The sequence below is a fragment of the Canis lupus genome, chromosome 28 (assembly GCF_003254725.2).
Source record: "Canis lupus dingo isolate Sandy chromosome 28, ASM325472v2, whole genome shotgun sequence".
In the NCBI taxonomy this organism is placed as follows: Eukaryota; Metazoa; Chordata; class Mammalia; order Carnivora; family Canidae; genus Canis; species Canis lupus.
Window position 1 is genome coordinate 39,603,893 of NC_064270.1, and position 11,240 is coordinate 39,615,132.

The following is an 11,240-nucleotide window of genomic DNA, read 5'->3' on the forward strand; positions in this document are numbered from 1 at the left end:
CGGCGGGCCGCAGGGAGAGGCACCAGCCAGGGGAGCAGGTGCCGAGGGAAGGGCCCACGCCGGCCTTCGGGGATCGATCAGGCCCAGACTTATCTCCTTCATCCCCGTCGTCCGCTAAACGCTGCTGTGTGTGTCCACGTTCACGCCGGGTGGGCCTGGTAACAGCTCACAGCTGGCAACGCAGGCTGCGATCTTCCTCATTCGTGGCCGGGCAGCCAGCCTCCGCCAGGGCAAGTGACAAGTTAGCTGGCTCTCGAGTGGACAGCACAGATGGCCGGAAGGGCGCTGCCTTTGTGATAAATCCCAGAGTCCCCAGAACCCCCTGCTCCGTGTCTTTGCCGGCACCCGGAGCGGAGCCCCAGCACCCTCCCTCAGCCCGACAGCTCTGCGGTGCTGCTGCGCAGAGGGCATCCAGCGCGGCCGCCACGAGAGCCTTCCCCAGCGCTCCTGGGGCCTTGGCCGTGCCTTCTCCAGCAAGCTCCCCGTCTCTGCACTGGTGGGTGGGTGGGCGTCCTCTGTAGGTGCCTCTCTGAGCCCCCAGGGTAACGGCTGCTCCGCTGCTACTCGCAGGTTCTCCCGAGGATCTGGGCTCCCTAATCTCATGACCCCAATGCCCCAGTAAATTGAATGATTCTTTCCACTAATTCTCTCTGTCCAACTGACAAGGCGTCTGTTTGTACTTCCAGCCTGGACCCTCCGGGCATTGGCCGCCTGCGTAGGCCCTGGATGCTCAACCCCACGGAGTCCCACCTGGACCTGGGCGATGGGGTCTGAGCCCAGAACCAGCAGAGAAGCTAAGCTAGACACATTGGTGCCCCGAAGAAGAGAGAACCCGGCCTTGCCCAATTACGCCCTAATACATGTGGCAGAAAGTGTCTTCCTCATTATATGGTCTCATTCATTTGGGGAATATAAAAAATAGTGAAAGGGAATAAAGGGAAAGGAGAGAAAAATGAGTGAAAATATCAGTGAGGGTGACAAACCATGAGCGACCCCTAACTCTGGGAAACGAACAAGGGGTAGTTGGGGAAGTGGGTGGGGGGTTGGGGTGACTGGGTGATGGGCAATGAGGGGGGCACTTGGCAGGATGAGCACTGGGTGTTATGCTCTATTTTGGCAAATGGAATTCCAATAAAAAAAATTAAAAAAATAAAAATAAAATGCTCACTGTAGGAAAAAAAAAAAAAAAAGAAAAAGAAAGTGTCTTCCTGGAGCTGATGGAGGATGGGGCGGGTGAGGAGGTGGTGTCTGTGCACCAGGACGAGTGCAGGGCCTGAAAAGGCGTTTATGCCACGCACTAAACATGCAACAATTGAGAGAACACGATTAAAAATTAGCTGGGGTTTCACCCCACATTGTTCCACCCAGGTTGAAAAGCCAGATTTTTATTTGTCCTTACTCAGGCTTTATGCTGAGTATTCATACCAACATCTGCATGAATCTTTCAAAACAGAGCGTCTTCGTTGAAATACAGCTATGCCACCAAAGATCGCGTCGGAAGTCTTACCCACAAAACCACACTGGTTTAAAATATTTATTAATTTAAAAAAAATTTAAAATTCTTTTTATACAAAGATGATGAGAAAAATCTCATGCAAACTCTGGGCATACAATAAAAATAACGCAAATATTAATATGATGATTTTGTACAAAATAATTCCGTTTTAAGAAGGACCTCCGACAGTGCAGCTGCCCTCTCCGGGCCCGACGCCCCTCGGGGACCAGGCGATCCCCTCAGACTCCTGCAGGGGGTCCAGGGTCCACGTGTGGAGATGCTCACAGTTGTCACTATGATTGATGATGAATATCCTATTGCTACTACTCAGAACACGGGACCGAGACCTAGCACACTCGCGTAAGGAGCTCAGAATCGAAGGAACGCACGAAGGTTTTCAGAAAAGTTTCAGATAATTGGCTCAACTCATGAAAACGCCTGGAGATGGTTATAGATGTTTCTGTCTAGTTACAAACCTGCAGTGGATTTATAATTTGTATATATTACAAGTAATTTGCATAATTAAAACAATTAAGGGAGCGACCTACCACGGCAATTAGAAATGCATCAAACTCGGAACGTCGTACAAAAGAGAGCTTCAATATGAAACAGTAATCCTCTGAGACCTGCACGCAGCCCCCGCTCGGCGGCCACGCGGACGCCCGCACCCCTCGCCGCGCCCCCTCCACTCTGCACCTGTCTTATTGCACTTCTTACACACTCATCTCATTTTCCGTAGCCTGAGTCTGTTTTCCTTGTCCCGTTTCTTAAGGATAAGTATGAATTGGTTGAAAAAGTGCTCCTGGTCCTTCTTTTTTTGAACGAGTCGAAACCTCTGATCCCGGCCGTACTTCTCCGCAAACTCCTTAAATGTGGTCCTGAAAGACAAGAGCTTTTCTGAGCCCCCTCTGCCCTGGGAGTGGGTCATAGGCTTCCTGAATGCCGCGGGCTCGCATCCCCGCAGGGTGTGGATGGGCCTTCTCTCAGGCCCAGCTGCTGTCCAGCCTCAGGGAGAGGAGGAGAGGGCACGGGGCAGGTCAGAAACGGGAGCCCGACAGGCCGGGGGAACAGGGCAGGACCTGGAGCAAGTCGGGGGACAGGGCAGGACATGGGGCAGGTGATGGACAAAGGGCTGTCACGGTGGCCTCCCAGCCTGCCGCATGTGCTCCCATGCTGGTGTCTCCGCAGGGCCTGGTGGGGTCCTGACCCCACTGCACCTTATTGCTACATGGCAGGGTCTCTGGGAGTGAGCAGGGCCCGCCTCCTCAGCCCCCATCACCCTGAGGTGGCCCTCCCCCCCCGCCCTCTGCACGGCAGGCCCTCCCTTGCTGCACTGGGCCTGAAGCCTACTCCTCCCTGGGTGTGGCTGTGACCTGTTTGGGGCAACTCGCCCTTGGCCGGGGCGCTTCACAGCCCTCGTCACGGCCACGGCCATGGTAAGGCCCCACGGCACCCCCTCCTTGGCCACCCCCACCCCCCGAGGCTGGAAGCACCCTCTTGGTTTCACAGAAGGTCCCGAGTGTGGGGCCCAGGGGCCGCGTGTAGAAGACCTGGGGCCGCGGGGCCAGGGAGTCCCACGGAGTGGGGGGGGGGACGGCTCACAGGGCAAGAAGGTGATGTTCCTCGCAGGGACAAAGGGCACCTTGGCTAGCATGGGGTCCCCAAGCTGCCCTGCTCCAGGCCTGGGCTGCCCGCATCAGGGGGCTGGGGCTCGGTCCAGGGTATTTCCTTACCCCCCAGCTCTCTTTGCAGAGAACTTCACCTCCCGTCATGGACAGGAAATTCTTGTAATTCTGTGATATGATCTCCCTGCTGTTCTACAGGGGACAAGAGCGTGGACGACAGGCTCATCCCGTCGCAGCCAGCCTCCCTCCTCCTCGTCAGCCGCTCCCTCCCTGTCAGGCTCCGGGGTCCTCCCCACTCACAGGCTCCTCAGGGGAAAGCGCTTCTCTCCGGTGCTCTCTCCCCTCTTCCCACTGCCCTCCTTGCTGCCGACAGAAGGCCTGTGACCCCCAGAACCACAGGTTGGCCTCTCCTCACCCCCAGGCTCCGGGTCAGGAGGTGGGGCCTTTGGGATGCGGGTGGAGCTCCCACACGGGGTTAGTGCCCTTGTCAAGGGACCTGAGACGCCCCCCTGCCCTGTCCCATGTGGGGACACGGGGGGAAGGCAGCCGCCTGGGAGCCTGGGTGGGCCTCCCCAGACCCCACGCCACCGGGGCCCTGACCTTGGGCTTCCAGCCTCTGGAACTGCGAGAACTAATTGTGTGTTGCTGAAGGCCCCTGGTTTGCAGTACTTTAAGCAGCTCAGATGAGCTAAGGCCCTGCTTCCGCCCTCCCTCCCTCCCTTCCCTCCTCCTTCCTTCCTCCCTCCCTTCCCTCCGCCTTCCTTCCTTCCCTCTTCCTTCCTTCCTTCCTTCCTTCCTTCCTTCCTTCCTTCCTTCCTTCCTTCCTTCCAAGATGAGGACCACAGGGGCTTGTTACTTTCTTCACTTGTGTGGATAGCAGCCTAAGCATTTTCCAGTTAGGTGCTGGGCACAGGTCCTGCCTACACAGTCCTACTCTGGGCACTTCCGAAAAGAAGTGTCCCTGAAAAGAAAGAGAGAGTGACAAACCTGTGGCCCCACAGCCATGCACGAGGGGACAGCCTGGTTTTTGCTGGCCCTGGTGAACTGTCCAGTGGGCCCGGGGAGCCCCAAGTCAGGCACACGGCAGGCCCATTCTTCCTCTGGCACTGGGGACAAAGCCCACCTGTAGGTGAAGGAGGCAGCCACGTGGCCTGCCAGAGGGAGCTCAGGGTGCACATCCCGCAGCCTGACTGGCAGCCCATGGGGAGGTCCCCTGAGGCCCCTCGCCCCATCCCAAGGCCCCAAGAGCAGGGCTGGGCGGGGTGCTGGCTCTGACTGTCCCTGTAGCTGTGGTGACAGGGTCTGAGCCCACTGTAATGCCAGAGGTGCCAAGCCCTGAGAGGCTGCTTCTAGGGATGCTCAGATGGCCTGCGTTTAGCTCTCCTGGCCATCCAGCTGCAGAGACTGGGACTGCACGCATTCTACTAGGATGCCTAAGGACCAGTGGGAGGAAAAGTTCAAGAAGTTGGAAAAAAGTCTTGAAACTGTTGCAGAATAAGCTATTGTGATGTAAAAAAATAGTTTAATAATCATAAAAGTACATATGCACAAGAGTCACTGATTTTCCTTGTGTGTGATCTTTCTCCTAATCGCTCGGTGCATTTTGAATATTTTCTCCTTTGTCTTCATAACAGGAGGGGAAATGTGTTGGCTTATTGTCAACATTTCACCAATGGACAGACCGGGACATTACCTAAGTGTTCTTGATGATGATGTTGGTGACAGTGATGATGACGGTGATGGTAGTGATGGTGGTGATGGTGGTGATGATGGTGGTGATGGTGGTGATGGTGGTGATGATGGTGATGGTAGTTATAGTGATGGTGGTGATGGTGGTGATGATGGTGATGGTGGTGGTGGTGGTGATGATGGTGGTGGTGGTGATGGTGGTGATGGTGATGATGGTGATGGTGGTGGTGGTGAAGATGATGGTGATGGTGGTGATGGTGGTGATGATGGTGATGGTGGTGATGGTGGTGGTGGTGGTGATGATGGTGGTGGTGGTGATGGTGGTGATGGTGGTGGTGGTGATGATGGTGGTGGTGGTGATGGTGGTGATGGTAGTTATAGTGGTGGTGGTGATGGTGGTGACGGTGGTGATGGTGGTGATGGTGACAGTGGTGATGGTGGTGGTGGTGGTGGTGATGGTGGTGACAGTGGTGGTGGTGGTGGTGGTGGTGATGGTGGTGATGGTGGTGATGGTAGTTATAGTGGTGGTGGTGATGGTGGTGATGGTGGTGGTGGTGATGGTGGTGACGGTGGTGATGGTGGTGATGGTGGTGATGATGGTGATGATGGTGATGGTGGTGATGGTGGTGGTGGTGATGATGGTGGTGATGGTGGTGATGGTAGTTATAGTGGTGGTGGTGATGGTGGTGATGGTGGTGATGGTGGTGGTGATGGTGGTGATGATGGTGATGGTGGTGATGGTGGTGGTGGTGATGATGGTGGTGGTGATGATGGTGGTGATGGTGGTGATGGTGGTGGTGGTGATGGTGGTGATGGTAGTTATAGTGGTGGTGGTGATGGTGGTGATGGTGGTGATGGTGGTGATGATGGTGATGGTGGTGGTGGTGATGGTGGTGATGGTAGTTATAGTGGTGGTGGTGATGGTGGTGATGGTGGTGGTGGTGATGATGATGGTGATGGTGGTGATGGTGGTGATTGTGGTGATGGTAGTGATGATGGTGGTGATAGTGGTGATGATGGTGCTGGTAGTGATGGTAGTTATAGTGGTGGTGATGATGGTGATGATGGTGATGGTGGTGGTGGTGATGATGATGGTGATGGTGGTGATGGTGGTAATGATGGTGGTGATGGTGATGGTGGTGATGATGGTGGTAATGGTGGTGATGGTGGTGATGATGGTGATGGTGATGGTGGTGGTGGTGATGGTGGTGATGGTAGTTATAGTGGTGGTGGTGATGGTGGTGATGGTGGTGATGATGGTGGTAATGGTGGTGATGGTGGTGATGGTGATGGTGGTGATGGTGGTGGTGGTGATGATGGTGGTGATGGTAGTTATAGTGGTGGTGGTGATGGTGGTGATGGTGGTGATGGTGGTGGTGGTGATGATGGTGGTGGTGATGGTGGTGGTGGTGGTGATGATGGTGGTGATGGTGGTGATGATGGTGATGGTGGTGATGGTGGTGATGGTGGTGATGGTGGTGATGATGGTGATGGTGGTGATGGTGGTGGTGGTGATGATGGTGGTGATGGTGGTGATGGTGGTGATGGTAGTTATAGTGGTGGTGGTGATGGTGGTGATGGTGGTGATGGTGGTGATGGTGGTGATGATGGTGATGGTGGTGGTGGTGATGGTGGTGATGGTAGTTATAGTGGTGGTGGTGATGGTGGTGATGGTGGTGGTGGTGATGATGATGGTGATGGTGGTGATGGTGGTGATTGTGGTGATGGTAGTGATGATGGTGGTGATAGTGGTGATGATGGTGCTGGTAGTGATGGTAGTTATAGTGGTGGTGATGATGGTGATGATGGTGATGGTGGTGGTGGTGATGATGATGGTGATGGTGGTGATGGTGGTAATGATGGTGGTGATGGTGATGGTGGTGATGATGGTGGTAATGGTGGTGATGGTGGTGATGATGGTGATGGTGATGGTGGTGGTGGTGATGGTGGTGATGGTAGTTATAGTGGTGGTGGTGATGGTGGTGATGATGGTGATGGTAGTTATAGTGATGGTGGTGATGGTGGTGATGATGGTGGTAATGGTGGTGATGGTGGTGATGGTGATGGTGGTGATGGTGGTGGTGGTGGTGGTGGTGGTGATGGTGGTGATGGTGGTGATGGTGGTGATGATGGTGATGGTGATGGTGGTGATGATGATGGTGATGGTGGTGATGGTGGTGATGGTGGTGATGATGGTGGTGGTGGTGATGGTAGTTATAGTGGTGGTGATGATGGTGATGACAGTGATGATGGCAACATTGATGGTGGTGATGGTGATGGTGGTGGTGATTGATGGTGATGATGGTGATGACAGTGATGATGGTGACATTGATGGTGGTGATGGTGGTAATAATTGTGATGATAGTGGTGGTGATGGTGGTGATGATAGTGGTGGTGATGGTGGTGATAGTGATGGTGATGATGCTGATGGTGGTGGTGGGCATCTCTTTTACCAAACTCCTTCCACCTCACAGGAGCCATGTTTGTTTCCCTGCCTGCACCCCCCAAGGAGTCTGCTGCAGTTGTCCTGCCACAGATGAAGCTGGAAGCTCAGAAAGGCGCAGTGCCTGCCCCCACTGCAGAGCTGGGGAGGGTCAGGTTGGGCTGTGCCCTGAGGAAGATGCTCTCCATCAACTTCTCTCTCCTAGGGTCACCATGTGGGGGACACAGAAAAGCCAGTTTTCTCATCTCTAATGGTAGAAAATCACAATTTACAAATGTGCAGGTGCACGCTTGCTTTTCTAGATTAGCATTTGGTGGTGGGAATAATTCATGCTACATTTTCTCCTGTTCAGAAAATATCTGCCCTTTAAATACTTGCAGTTTTATAAGGACGGTGTTACCGACACCCAGTTACCGACCAGGAGAACTAAACAATTATCGACCAAAATATGGGAGCCTAGGTCTTCATAGAAAGCAAACATCAACTAAGATCTATTTTAAAAATAAAGTTGGGCTGCCTGGGTGGCTCAGTCGGGAAACCGTCTGCCTTCAGCTCAGGTCATGATCTAAAGGTTCCCGCTTAGCAGGAAGCCTGCTTCTCCCTCTGCCTGCCACTCCCCCGCTTGTGCTCTCTCTCTTTCTCTCTATCAAATAAATAAATAAAATCTTAAAAATAATGTCATATTTATGCATTACTATTAAAATGGTATTTTAATACTAATGCATAAACGTCCATTTAGACATAATATCCCGACCCTAAATAAAACTAAACCGAAATCATTTTTTGGCTTATAAAAGTTATAGTTCTATAATTCTAAAAGTAGTACATGTTCATTACTTTTTAAATATCAGTCAGTGAAAGCCAATTTTAAGAAGAGTTAAATCCATGTGTCTTTCTAATTTCTAACGTCTACTTTCCTATCAGTTTATTGTATTTCATGGGAGTGATGACAGGTTATTCTAGGTGAGTTTTGGCAGCAGGATCCCTTGGCCCATTGGTCCCGGTGTGGGTACCTTCTCTTTGCCCCCGGCCGGTGGGAGGGGGAAGGCGTCTGGAACCTAGCCGGGGAGGGGCGGGGGCGTATTTTACTGCTGCTGTTTGTGTTCTGTATGTTTAGTCTCCGATCCCTAGTTCAGAAGTTAGACCTCCTCTCTGCGCGCTGACCTACTGCTTAGGTATTTGGATCGTGGACTCAGGGCTGCCTCGCTGGAAAACCAGGCGGCGGAAGGAGGGACTGTGACCCATGGGGGAAGCTAAGAGCCCAGGGTGGAGCCAGTGGCTCCCTCACTCCCAGCCCCCAGCCCCCAACCCCCAGCCCCCGGCCCCCAGCACAGAGGAGGCAGCTTCCCCCTCCAACAGTCCTCATGCTCTCGCGTGGGGCATCTAGGGGACGTCAGGTGACGAGGTTGACAAGAGACAACCTGTCAAAAGCCCTCTCACAGTCACAGGCCTGTTTCCAGCCTGGAGAGAGCCTGGCTTTTCTGTCTCCGTACCTGGGTGACACTTTAGATTCCTCCAGAAGTTTTTTGAATTCTTCTTTGGCTAGCAGCAGTTTGCTTTTCTTTTCCTTGTATTCCTCTTTTATCCTTGTCTTGACAAACTGTTCAAATATCTTAAAACACACACACGCACACAAGTATTACAAGGTTGCGCATCAGAAATGAAATCTTGGGTTTCAAACACAACACAAAAGAACGGCGAGAGAGTCGTGGTCAAGCCTCTCTCCTCCCCTCGGCGGGCTTGCAGCCGCAGCCCTCTCACGGAGGCACACTCACCGTCCCGAGCCAGGCGCCTGCATAACGAAGTCTGGGTCCTCACGGTCCCCCCCAAGGCCTGTGGGAGCCCGTGGTTCTGGTTTTGGGGCACCGTGAGCACCTCCTACCATCACGCACTGTCTGGCCGACGACCACATCGCTGCCGGTAGTCCCAGCGACACGTGAGATCGCCTAATCTGTTCTAGTCTATTCCTATAGTGACACAATTGGCATCGGAGTCTCCAAACGTGATTTTACCTCCGTGAAAAGAAGGTCGACCCGGCATCTCTGTTTCCCCACCCTCTAGTCCCCACTTGTGAGGATGGGGGTCTGGTCACCAGGAGGCTCGTGTGGACACGGCGAGCATCCTCTGGGGACATCACGGAGCCTCCAGGTGAGCACACCCACAGGGAGACGTGACCCTCAGACACTGCACTAACCCCAGTCTGACAGGATGTGGGTCTAGAAAGCTAACCCAACAGGAAAACCCCGTTCCCTGGCCTAAAGGGTTCAGCAGGCAGGTGCGTCACGCCCCCAGGGCTGCATCTCTTGCACACTGGCAGCCAACACAGTCACACGACGCCACGGAGACTCCGGAGCTCCACGAAGTGATCCTCCCTCGACCGCATGGAGGCGGCTCATTGTTCCAGTATCAGAAAGTTGTCATTTCCTGCTTCTCCCTCTGCCTATGTCTCTGCCTCTCTCTCTTTCTCTCTCTGTGACTATCATAAATAAATAAAAATTAAAAAAAAAAGAAAGTTGTCATTTATACACCAGAGCCTAAAGGGGGTGGAGACAGCTGTTTCATTCCTAATGTCATCGGAGCCTCAAGAGCGTTAAGAAGGAAAACATCAGCGATGATTTGAATGTGTGCACAAGCATAAATAAAAAGATCAATAAACACCGCACACGTGACCCTGGAAGGCCAAGAAACAGCGCTTCTGTACCAGCCGGATCGGCGGCCGCGGCAGGCACGAGAGTCTGACCCCAGGGCTCTGGGCGTCCCCCGCGGCCCGGCCCGGAGCCACTGCAGGAGGACGCTCTCGGCTCCAGGAGCCTCACAGGGCTGCAGATTCCGAAGCATCCAGGAGCAGGACCTAAGCTGAGGGAGCGTGCGTGTATAGTGAAGCGAGGACGGGCTCGGCTCATTTCACCTCCGAGGCATGTGGTGTGCAAGCTCTCCAGTTGTCTTATGATTTAAACTCGTAAAAAAAAAAAAAAAAGTACATGAAGGGTTATTATCCAAATAAGAGCATGTGCTTCCATCATTAGTCAGAGCTTTGCTCTATTAATTTTAAATCTGGACGGAAGAAACCCTGCTCGGCGGAGGGGCTGGAGGCTGCGGGGAGCCCCGCTCCTCCGATGCCTGCACCGCTCGCCCATCCGACCCCAGTCCTCTCGCCTTGGCTCTCGCGCCCGGTTAGGCTGCTGAACTTCCACGTAGCAGGGTTTTCTTCCCTCTTTGACAAATCACCCTGGTTCCGTCCAACGCGGGACATGACTTTTTAAAAGAGGTACCGTTGGCCGTTACCGCCTCGTGGCGTGATCTGCCCTAATAAAGAGAAAACTCTGTTGCTGTGGAAATGGGTCTGATGAGCTTTGCCCGACCCCTTCTCTCTTTTTGGGCTCCTCACTTCTCCATGCAGCCCCTGGGGGGAGGCGTGGGGGCGGTTTGCCCAGCAGGAGCTTTAGCCTCCTCCTGGAAACGCTACGTGATGGCAGGTCCGGTGCAGCTTCCCAGCCTGACGCTTGCCATCAATGCACCTGTAAGCAGGGCTGGGGCTCCGGATGGTCCGAATACTGTTCCCTTCACCTGCATGCACAGCCCCAGCCCCGGTGCCCAGAGGAGCTGCAACCTTCCCCAGGGTCGCAGGCGGTTCCTCTTGCAAACACGGGCACTTGATCGGAGGGCTCCCTGACGTGGTGCGTGTGGGCTGCCGGGGAGGCCGGCATCCCACTCTCCCCCATCGGGCCTCTGGGGCAGCAGGCTGCAGTCTGGCCTCGGACACCAGCCCGAGGTGTCCGAGGGGTGGCTCCCCAGGGGTGTTTGAAGGAGTTCCCCCAAATAGTGCACTCGGGGGTGAGCTGACCTTCCAGTGTGGTCTGTGTGCAGGGCCAGGTCCAGGTGTGGGCTGGAGGCCCAGCCCCTTCCGGCCGGCACCTGCTGCTCTGGCCACGGCTGGACCCACAGCCCCTCAGAGCTCCCGAGCCTGAATCCTGGGCAGGAGGACGCC

The 11,240-nt window shown here is 54.2% G+C and overlaps 1 protein-coding gene across 1 annotated transcript in view; it reads right to left on the reverse strand.

Moving 5' to 3' along the window:
* Positions 1–1,519: 1,519 nt before the first annotated feature.
* The window catches only part of TCERG1L (transcription elongation regulator 1 like), a 182,344-nt gene continuing 172,623 nt past the window's right edge, over positions 1,520–11,240 (reverse strand). Inside the window, exons 11-12 of the mRNA XM_025467669.3 lie at positions 8,746–8,864; positions 1,520–2,373 (exon numbers count right to left, since the gene is read on the reverse strand). Of these exons, the coding sequence (XP_025323454.1) occupies positions 2,217–2,373; positions 8,746–8,864 (276 nt within the window). The 3' untranslated portion in view covers positions 1,520–2,216. The remainder of the gene's footprint in view (positions 2,374–8,745; positions 8,865–11,240) is intronic.